Source organism: Phaenicophaeus curvirostris, chromosome 4 (genome assembly GCF_032191515.1).
Source record: "Phaenicophaeus curvirostris isolate KB17595 chromosome 4, BPBGC_Pcur_1.0, whole genome shotgun sequence".
In the NCBI taxonomy this organism is placed as follows: domain Eukaryota; kingdom Metazoa; phylum Chordata; class Aves; order Cuculiformes; family Cuculidae; genus Phaenicophaeus; species Phaenicophaeus curvirostris.
The window spans coordinates 48836834-48848077 of NC_091395.1; the positions used below are offsets into that span (position 1 = coordinate 48836834).

The 11244-nt window shown below is 37.4% G+C and overlaps 1 protein-coding gene across 1 annotated transcript; it reads left to right on the top strand.

Annotated features, from left to right (window-relative positions):
* The first annotated feature begins 3316 nt into the window (after positions 1-3316).
* Positions 3317-10758, top strand: PPAT (phosphoribosyl pyrophosphate amidotransferase). The gene is made up of 9 exons (XM_069856570.1): positions 3317-3520; positions 4038-4150; positions 4269-4414; positions 5664-5736; positions 6646-6797; positions 7979-8106; positions 8434-8655; positions 9102-9222; positions 10583-10758. The coding sequence occupies exons 1-9, from the start codon at positions 3317-3319 to the stop codon at positions 10756-10758; spliced, it is 1335 nt and encodes a 444-aa protein (XP_069712671.1).
* The last annotated feature ends 486 nt before the right edge of the window (positions 10759-11244 follow it).

Consider the following 11244-nt stretch of genomic DNA (forward strand, 5'->3'; position numbering starts at 1 on the left):
AATCAGAGTGAAAGTAACGTGTTTTGATGGACTGTTTTGGGTTTGTTTCTAATGATATCTCTGTTATTTGTGCAATTTCTGTCTTAAGTGTGTGTATTAAACAATATGCCGACATTATCTTGCTGGGTGTATCCATTCACACAGTGGCAGACATACAGAAGTATCCAGATCAGGCTATTGATGTCAAAAAACTACTTGCCAAAGCCACCCTGCACTGTGAAGGCCTGGAAGAACACCGATGCAACTTGAGATCAAGAAAAAAGAGATAGAGTTACAGGCTATGCACAAGCAAATGGATGACTAATTCTTGTGTTACTTAGGCTCTAGGAAGTGGCAGCTACTTTACCCATAGGTAAAAATAAACAGCATAAGAGACTGAATAGATGCCTGAGAAGGTCACGCAGTCTTTCTCAAGCTGAGGGAATCCCAGGGGCTGTTAAAAGACATAAAATAGCCATAGCCTCAGAAGTATTATGTCAGGAAAATACCTGCATGCTGTGGGTTATTTCTACTCATTCTGTGTTGAATGGTGATGAGGAAAAAAATAATCAGACTATTCCATTGTGGAAGAGGAGAGGATTGGAAATAAATCTACATCAGCAAAATAGGCATGGGGCAATTCTTGATGTGTGTTCCCTGTCTGCAGTCAGAGTGCAGTTTGTCTTAAGAGGTCTCTGAGGAAAATTAAGTTGTTCAAATCCATCCAAGAGTAAGAACCGCTTTGCTACAGCAGCATGCATATCTATGCATGACTGCTCATTGTCTGATGCAAAATCTTGTCTTTTCAAGCATCATGTTTGTCACCTCCTCAGGCATTTCCCCCCTCCTATGTTACTTACAGCCTGATAAACACACACACATGCGTGCACTTTTAAGTGCAGCTTTTCTCAGCTTCAGCACCATGTTATCTGTTCTTCATTCCTGCTCCTGCTTGAGTTTCAGCTTTCCTTAAGTTTCACAGGAATTCCAGCTTTCTTTAAAGTGAGCTGCTCTATAAATGCCTTAAGTAAAAGTGCTTCTCAGGTGAACTTGCAGCAGGTGATATAATAATTTGTATTGTTTCTTCATTACAGAGCTGCAATACTTAACTGTCATGCTAGGAACTTAACTGACTATCTCATACCAGCTTTGATATTTTAAGAGTTGCAGAGCATGTGATGGTTTCTTTTATCCTTGCAATAAGTTTCTCAGCTACAGCACTTGTAAAAACTGTAATAACCACGGTGTAAAAAAGAGCCTGAGGATTTATTTGGATCGTTTTATATCACTTGTTTAATCCTGGAAGTGGTGCTACTGTAACAAACATTTGCGTATGTTACACTGGTGAAAATGTATTTAGGACTCTGACTTCTAAACTAGTCCATAAATATGTCAGCAGTTAAAATGCTATTGTCCCTATTTGTCCTCCAAACCCCAGTTGACTCCTCTTCATAGCAGAGAGAATAGAATGGAAAAGGTTCCTGCTTCTTACTGCATTGATTCACTCACCTTTGTCAGCAGTTTAGTGCAATACATATATCAGAGTGTGATCTGGAACACCTAAGGCATGAGTATGTGTCCCTTTCTGATGGCTGCCAGCCTTTGACCATGGATTAATAACCCTCAACAAAGGGTACTAATACTTTCTTTTAAAATCTTCCAGAAAGATGCATCCAAATTTGTCTGTCGTAATCTTTCAGCTAGATTTATATAACAAAAAGTTATTGCCATAGCTCAGGATGTGGAAAAATGTAAATCTCTTGCATAGACATAGTGATGCCAGTAGGAAAAAGACTCTCTGATTGTTTCATACTTGGATATGCAAATAATATATTAAAGTAGCTATTTATCAGACCAATATAATGTTCTGACATGTACAAGGCCACGTATAATACAGACATGAGATTGTCTTCATTGGCAGTTTTTTGTACTGTTGTAATTCACATCACCATCTCACACCAGCACGATATAATTCAGAGGGATATTTCAAACTGCAATTAAATCATTATGTACCTTGCATAACCAAACCTGGTTTAAAACAGCATTGCTTAACTATTGCAATGCTTAACGTGGCCACATCCATTAATGCTGGACCTGTGAACTGCCAGAACTGTCAGGATAAAGTGGCCCTAAATAAATTAAGACTGCCTGGTTGCATTTCTGTACATATAAGAGCACACAACATGGAGTCTAGACCACCTTTATGTCATCTGTGAGACAACAGATAATAACTGATTTGGCATAAAGTTTGTTGAACCATTAAAGCAAGCCTATACCAGTTTAACTGTTGAAGGCAGTAACTTTTTAACATGATAGTAAGTATCCTAAAACTACATGTGCAACAACTGCCTTATGGTATTTTGACTCTATAGCACAGCAGAAAATACCCCCAAAATGATGTTTCTTTAAGCTCTTTTGGTTGAGCTTTGAAAACAGTTTGGCCAATTTCCTTCATTCCTGTCCCATCTCACTCTTGTTGTGGTACCTATAGCACCAGTTAAAAACCATTCACAGCTTCAAAACTCTCCTGTGTACCTTTGAAGATCCTGGAGGAGTGTTTGTCATGTGGGATATTATGATTACTATGTGCAATCCAGAAACGGGCATAGAAGGATGTAAATATTTTCCACAGGCAGCAGCAGAAGTTTGTAGGAAGGCCTGGCATCCAGTCTTAACTTCTATTCTTGGTGCATTTTTTTTCAGACTATTCTTGCTGTTAAATTGTCTCCACATACTGCTTGTTGCTAAAAGAAGCTCATGATGGTAGACTAAAAAGTTTTGATGCATTTCTGCTTTTGATAGAGGGCAACTCAGCTATATGAAAAGTTTAAGTAAACAATAAAACTTTTGTTACCAATATTGGCAGGAATGACAATGGACTCTAATAAATGTTATCTTGGTCGGATCCAGTATAAAAGTAAATCTAATAAAAAGTAAATCCAATATATTGCTAACTTTTAAGAGGTATTCTCTACATAGAATTTCCTTCTCACAACTTTTTCTTTTTTGCCTTTTTTTTCTAGTGTTTTTAAACAACACAACGGTTTCTTAGTGTTTTTTTCAGAAGATTTATTTTTTAGCCAGGGAATAGATTATTCTGTGAAAATCCTCAGCACAAAAAGAGTATGTTTCTTTATTTAAAAAGAGGAGTAATTGGGTCTGAAATATCACTGACACGTCCTCAGCTTCTTTCTTTCCCAAGTCTTTTGGGTTATTTGCCTTTCTCTTAAAGCTGCTTGCATTAATGCTGTATCAAAAACAAACTCAAGGAGAAATTAGAAAGTTGCCTGGAAAACAAACGCAAACCAGACTTTTTTCTTTTTATCTCCTAAAGGGAATGGGTCTTATAAATCATGTCTTCAATGCAGACAGCCTGAAGAAGCTGTACGTTTCAAACCTCGGTATTGGGCACACGAGGTACTCCACCTCTGGAATTTCTGAGCTGCAGAACTGCCAGCCTTTTGTCGTAGAGACACTTCATGGAAAGATCGCTGTTGCGCACAATGGGGAGCTAACAAACGCTGTACGACTCAGGAGGAAGGTTAGTGTCTGCTTTGGGAGGCTCTGGCCTCATCTCTTTCTTGGTATGAGACAGCAGTGAGGAAAAAGTTTGTTATGACTCTTCCATAATACCAAACTACTTGGAGTAGTGAAAGACCACCATAATCAAAGTAGATCATTTTGTGGGAAAAAATCCTGGAGAAGGGAGGCACTTCTAACTGTCAGAGAGGATAATTCACCAATCCTCTAGACTGATGGTCGCATTCCTGTTGATAAAGTGAGAAAACTAACTCAGTATTAATTCGGTTTCATGTAGACCAAAGGAATGAGATGCAAAGGGAGAAACATAGTACCAGGCATAGATGATTGTACTAGCTTCTTTTACATATTCGGTTTGTTGGGCAAAATGTGATGTTATTGTAATCTGATCACTTGAAGTACTGATGTGTTTGAAAACATTTGTTCGTTGCACAAAGGTGGTGTTAGATTAAAATCTGAGCAGTGTTACGTGGGATTTTTTTTTATGTTGGTAACACTTTTGTTTTGTGTCTTAAAAGCTTATGCGGCACGGTGTGGGACTGTCGACCAGTTCTGACAGTGAACTGATCACCCAGCTGCTGGCTTTCACACCTCCTCTAGAAAATGACGATACAGCTGACTGGGTAGCAAGGTGAGGAGGATGGGTTTCAGAAACAAGAACAGCATCTAATCTCAGCACATTATGCAGCTGTAAATGCACACAGATGTTTGTGTGACACACAATTATGTTCACCTGTGTCTCATTTCAGAATAAAAAATTTAATGAATGAAACTCCAACTTCATATTCCTTGCTAATTATGCATAAAGACATAATCTATGCAGTACGTGATCCATATGGGAATCGCCCACTCTGCATTGGTCGCCTTATTCCAGTAGGGGACATGAACGGAAAAGGTAAACCATACATACATATTCATATGTATATATGTGTATATATATATAGTTTGTGCCTGAAATCGCTGGTAGAAGTCATTAAAGCTACACTTACTGACATGTAAGTAGGAACTTGTGATGCAAAATTCAGTTTTGAAAATTTGAAACAAAAAAAAAAGTTGGTAAAAAAAAATAATTTGTAGGAAGTCTGCAAACATATCTTTTGTTCCCAGAAAGTCATGTGATGATAGTGTCAGAATTAGGCAGCCCAACTGTAATAGAATATTTGTGAAAACTTAATTAACATCTCATTACCTAAACAGGAAAGCAGGGATGAACAGAATCACAGAGGTGTTGCGCTTCAAGGGACCTTTAGATCTCATCTCCAAATCCTCTGCTCAAGCAGAACCACCTAGAGTCAGTCACTCAGGACTATGTCCAACCCAGAAACAAGTCTGGTTTCTTCCATTCTTGTGTAGTAAGTTGGACAAAAAGTACTGTATTAGTGGCAGTGTGTTTCTAAATTCCAAGCACTCCCGGTTGCACATAGTATGGTAATGGAACACTATACGATCGGTTCAAGGGGAAAATTCTTTTTGTTCCTGTTTAGCCTGCAAATCAACATTTTCAATTAAGTGAGATTAAAATCTGCTCATTTGTATAAAAATGAAATCATTCAAAAGCAAAGTAGTGAATGCTTCCGTATCTTCACGAAACTTGCTAATTTTAACCACATGAAAAATTACCAGGATTTGTTTAAAGCATACAAACATTCCTACCCTGTGTTACACAATTCTGTATTTCCTGTGCCTGTCTCTGAAAACTCATTATTGGAGTTCAATCCAACATCCATTGTAATCAAAAGGATCTATCCATCAACACATTTAGCATAAGAAAAGTAAGGAGTTTCTTGTGTGAACAAAAGTAATTACATATAACTGAAGTCACTGAAATAGATTTGGGAAAATTAGAAATACTGCGGAGATAACAAAGGTAGTTGTCTGAATTGTCTCTCTTCATGAACTGTAGATATGATGCTGTTACTTCTGCCTAGAACAGGTTTATGATGTTTACAAATAATATTATGATATTATAAATAATATTATGAAAACTTTGGAATGCTGTACCTTTTAGTTCGAAATTACACCAGTCTTTAATTGTGCACTTGGCAACTTGAATCACAGCAAGCCAGATAACTGCAGTAGAAATGCAAATGTCAGGGGTAATGGTAACAAGCATTGTGAACTCTAACTGAAATCTTTCATTTCAGGAAAAGATAACAGTGAAACAGAAGGATGGGTAGTCTCTTCTGAATCCTGTAGCTTTTTGTCTATTGGTGCAGAGTAAGTGCCCTGATTCTCGCTTTAGCCAAAAGCTCTCCTCATGCAGTGACTAAACATTAAACCTCAAATTGCCAAATATCATAATCTATAACAACATGAAAGACATCAAGGATTAGGTTTTTGGGCTGTTTAGAAAGGCGTTTTTTTGCCAGTCCTGTTCTTGCCTGTTTATTTTCCTGAACAGATTAATGTAGAATTATGTGTTAAGAATGTAATAGTAAAGATGACTTTACTGCTATAAGTGCCTCTTACTTGTTGGATTAAACCTGGTTATCCATATAACTTTTTAATTTTAGCCTTGTTTGCAGAATCATTGTATTACAAAATGTTTCTTCAGATACAGCAAGATTACATTGGTAGCTCACAGGCTGGATTAACCTGAGCTGTAGCATCTGCTATCTGACAAGTGATGGGCACCTGAAATTATTTTCCACACGTGCAAACACCTATCAGAGCCAAAAGATGAGATGACAGTCACATTGGCTCTCTAGCTAAGACAATTTGAAAAGAAAGGTGTGATACTTCTCTGGATAAAAAGAGAAGACCAAGAGGCTTTTTGGGAAACTGCAGATTGATCTTTAGAAGTTTCGAGTGGAAGGCAATTGTGAACTAGATCATAATTAAAGTTAGACTATGAGGAAGCATATTTATTATTCGGATATTATCAAAAGGTTCATATAAGAGCTAGACTAAGAAGTTGAATCCTCTTCAAACTGTGGAAAATTGCATTAAGAATACAACTACTAAGTAAAAAGACATGTAAAGCATGTATCACCATAAATCTCTGGTACTAAACTGTTGTATTAGGATGTTCAAAAGCATTTTTCCTGTCAGTTGAATCTTGATTGTGTTTTGAAATTATCATCCAGGTTCGGGACTTTTCTAAATGCTATGTAATTCTCTGTCAAGGTACTATCGTGAGGTCCTTCCTGGAGAGATTGTGAAAATATCTAGATACGATGTTCAGACACTGGATGTTGTACCAAGACCTGAAGGAGATCCCTCAGCGTTCTGCATCTTTGAATATGTTTATTTTGCAAGACCAGACAGTATTTTTGAAGGTAAGAAGATTCAACATACAAAGCCCCTCCCCATCCTAGGAGATGTTATCCTGGAGAACAGTGCCTCTGGAAAGGATCTTGGATCATAGGGAACCACTGCAGAGCAGGGCTGGGACAGGTCTTGAGGACGTGAAACTGATCAGGAGGAGCATGTAACATCACCTTCCTGTTCTAGTTGTGCATATGGCCTCAGTCAGGCTGCCTGTGTATTCCTACAGAAGGGATGAAAAGAGCCGTAAACATGATTAAGGTAGAGGTAATATCCCTTACAGGTGAGAGACTTAAGAAAAGAACTTAATTGCTTCTTGGAAAACTTTTTTAAAAATAGACTTATGAAATAGGATTTGCAAAGTAACTTAATCTTGGCATTATCTTCACAAGAAAGTGCTATTTCCAGAAGATGCTTTTAGTGTAACTTGTAAATCTATGCATTTTCTAAGTATTTGGGGTTGTCAGTCTAATTAATGCTTTATTATTTCAGAAAACGCTCTCAAAAATTATCTTCATGACAAGATATTAGCCAGACAAACAAGCTTTTCTTTGCTTTTTATGGATGTGACATTGGTTGATTCAATACAGTTCCCCACCCTTACAAAGCCAGTTTGATCTCACATCCCTTTTATTTATGCTCTTACCGTTCAGTATCCTCACTTCTTACATTCTTTAGTTTGCTGTGCCTCATCTCACCACAATACCTCCAGTTCCTTCCCATGTTGCAAATTTTTTAGGACCTTAAAAACTTCTGAGGCCTCTTATCCCCTTACTAAATTTGGGGTGAATTTTACCAACTGATTCAAAGTTAATAAGCGGGCAGACAGCAGGATTGCACAAACTGTCTGCTGGAGAAACTAGCCTAAAATAGGATTTGCATGTTATGAACAGGCAGGCATAATTTCTACTTCTTTCTTCCTATAAATAGATTTTGTACCATCCCCAGGACCTTTAGTTACCCAATTAAGGCAAACTGGATTTTAACACTCTGTGTGGGGATATGAATGGGAATGTTAAAATATGACATCGGGAAAGGAAATGAAAAATGGCCTTATGTGAGTGCTGCTTATTAGTTCTGGAGCTTTTCTTACTGACTTCTGTGCCTGCAACCTGCCACAGAAATTCGTACAGCAAACTGAGAGGAAATCTGCATCATGTATACCAGGGAAAACACTTCTTTCTGTTCTTAGGTCAGATGGTGTATTCAGTCAGGAAAAGATGTGGGCAGCAGCTTGCTATTGAAGCACCTGTGGAAGCAGACCTTGTCAGCACTGTTCCAGAGTCTGCAACCCCAGCAGCTCTTGGTTATGCTCAAAAGGTATATGTGAACTTGCCTTTCCACCCCCCCCCAAGCATATTTACACATACCTCTTTTTGTAATGGAGTTAAATGGTGTGGGCTGTTAGAGTTTTGTATTTGATAAAGCTTATGTATTGGATGGAGACTTGTATCAGGAGTATGCTGGGTACTCTATTGAGTCACGTGTACTTGTTTCTTCTGTCATTATTCCACTATATTAAGGTATTTAAAAGTTTTTTGGTTACTGTGAAGTAATACTAAGTCCTGAGGTTGCTTTAAATAGACAGTAACCAAGAATAACCAGTTCTTTAGATACAAATTCTGGCTAACTGTCTCCTGTTTACAGTGTGGACTACCATACGTTGAAGTACTCTGTAAAAATCGATATGTAGGAAGAACGTTTATCCAGCCAAATATGAGGTTACGGCAACTTGGAGTTGCAAAGAAGTTTGGCGTTCTGTCTGATAATTTTAAAGGCAAGCGAGTTGTTATCATTGATGATTCAATTGTGAGGGGCAATACCATTTCACCCATAATAAAACTACTGAGAGAATCAGGAGCCAAAGAGGTAAGTTAATTTTCAGTCAGTTCCATACAGATGTAAATAGAAGATTGATGGAAGGGTAAAGCACAGGGTTTTGTCTTCATTTGTACTATACATTGTTCCCTTATTTAAAATGGCAAGTGTGTAAAAAAACAATGGCTAGTGCATGTTTATTGTGAAGACAGGTTAAGAAGTTTCTTTTGTATGACTGTGATTATTGGGTGATTAGGTGACAGGAACAGGTCTCCATTTATAAATCACTATCTAAATTCTAAAACTATCTTTCTGTCTCCTGCTGTGTTGGCATCTGAAAAAAACTTTTATCTCCCTTTAAACCTTTCCATGATGTCTGTGCAGTGCTGTGTTCTGTTCGTTGGGATTATTTTGCAGAACTGGGACTCTGCTGTAATGTTATGATCTGCCAACCTTCACCTTATAGCAGTCTGTTTTGAAAATGTATTTTTATTCAGGTGCACATCCGTGTTGCTTCACCTCCCATAAGATTTCCTTGTTACATGGGAATAAACATTCCAACTAAAGAAGAACTCATTGCCAACAGACCTGAATTTCATGATCTTGCAAACTATATAGGTAAATGCTACTCTTTCTTTTTCTTTTTTTTTTCCTTTTCTTTTTGAGAGAGGCAGTTTTCACCTTTAGGTGTTTTATTGTCTGCATCAAAATAAAGCACAACACATCAAGATAACACTGGTAAAACTGACTAAAAAATCTTAAGGTTGATATGCTAAATGTCTGCGTAATTGCATAATGATAATTTACACATAAGGAGTGACAACACAATTTTCCAGTAGTTAGATCTCCTTCTGGGAACTTAGATCTCCTACTCCTTGTCTTTAAAACAAGGAGCTACTGTAAGCAAACTAGCAGGAAGAAAATAAGTGGTGAAAATCTGTCCTGTAATGGAAAGCTAATACAGTTTTGCTTTCGTGAGACAGTCAGAAAAATATGTTTGGAATTCTGAACACCCACTGATTTTGCTATAAATTTAAATTTATATAAATAATTTTCACTGCATTGTATATTTCACTTCAAAAGAAATTACTTCTGAAACTAATCTAAGAATGTCAAGTACATTCTCAAATTGCTAGAATAAGTCACATTGCAGCAGAGCAAAAGGAGAAACAATGGCTTATGTTGCTTGTGACATAATAAATAAATTCATCAGATATTAAGCTATCCCGATGCTCTTCATCAGGATATAAGCAACAAAAGTCATGTGAAGACTTGTGAGAGAGGAGGTCTGCTATATATGGCCTATTCTGCTGCAAAGGATTTTTTAAATGGTTTAAGAACATAGCTGTGGTTACAGTTAGAAAACTGTGAACTCAGGTTTCCTGTGTTAAATACTTACTGCCTAGTATTGCAATGAATTCTTTTCTCCAAAATAATTGTGAAGGCATATTGAAATGTTTCAAGTCTGTAGGATCCTAAGTCTTATTCACAAAATAATGAGTGCAAACAATAGAAAACTAATGATGTGAAAAGGCTATCAAACTCTCCTACTGCTTTGGAACATTTGTATGAACTGCATACTGGTTGTTATTTTTTTTAACGTGGTGGCGTGCAGTATGGGAAGCACCAGACACACACACATCTGCTTCAAGACCCAAAATACTGGGCGACTGAGAAACTACAGGGAGTTTAGGGAGTCTTAATACACACTCTGGATTTTGTTTCTATTTTTCTATTTTTGCAGTATGGGACGTGTTTGTTCCCAACTCAGAACCTTCTGTCTAGATTTCAGTGAGTCTGCTCCCTGCACAAAGAATTTGAGAAGGGCAAGGCTTATTATGGTCTGATAATTTTTCATATCCGTTCTGTTTAGGTAAGGTGATCCACAGTAATACAATAATGTGACTGCATTTCCAGAGAGCATTGCATTTGGAAACAATTTTGCAGCTTTAACTGATGAATTCTCTATTTCCTCTAGGAGCAGACAGTGTTGTCTATCTCTCTGTGGAAGGGCTGGTATCATCCGTACAAGAAAGCATCAAAGCAAGACAAGAGAGTGAGAACAGCCTAAAAACCCAGAAGTCACGTGTTGGAAAGATTGGTCACTGCATAGCTTGTCTCACTGGAGAGTATCCTGTAGAGCTGGAATGGTGAATGTTTAGTGGATGGCCATCAGTTCACCTGGGGTTGAATGTACCTCTCTCAAAGATGCCTTCTTGCTAATAGCAATAACCTTCTTACATTTAGGTAATATGGAAAGCTTATTATGAATAACTGTTATTAAAATACATATTTACAGTAAAGACTTAACAGAAGTCAAATGTGCTGATGAAAACCGTGTGATCAGATTAAAACACAAAATCATACTGTTTTGATGCACGATTGTGCCTTCTATAAACCAAAGTTATTTTAATTATATAGCAGTCCCGGATTGTTTTGTTTCGGTCTTGCCCTGGAAGTGAGATATCACTGTTAGACTTGTTCACAAAGTACAGCTCATGAATTGGGTGATGTAATTTCAAATCATCAAAGTCTTAATGCAAAAGTATGTGAAATTTACTTTTCTCTTTTTAAGAAAATTACCAGAGCCTCAAGAATCAAATAGCTTCCTCACCAGTTTTTGCTTAGGATTTTTAAGAA

What these genes read in the sequence shown, in the direction of transcription:
- PPAT (XM_069856570.1), top strand. Translation starts at nt 3,317, where the DNA reads ATGGGTCTTATAAATCATGTCTTCAATGCAGACAGCCTGAAGAAGCTG. An exon ending in CTGTACGACTCAGGAGGAAG is followed by an intron (nt 3,521 to 4,037) that starts GTTAGTGTCTGC and finishes GTGTCTTAAAAG; the next exon opens with CTTATGCGGCACGGTGTGGG. An exon ending in AGGGGACATGAACGGAAAAG is followed by an intron (nt 4,415 to 5,663) that starts GTAAACCATACA and finishes CTTTCATTTCAG; the next exon opens with GAAAAGATAACAGTGAAACA.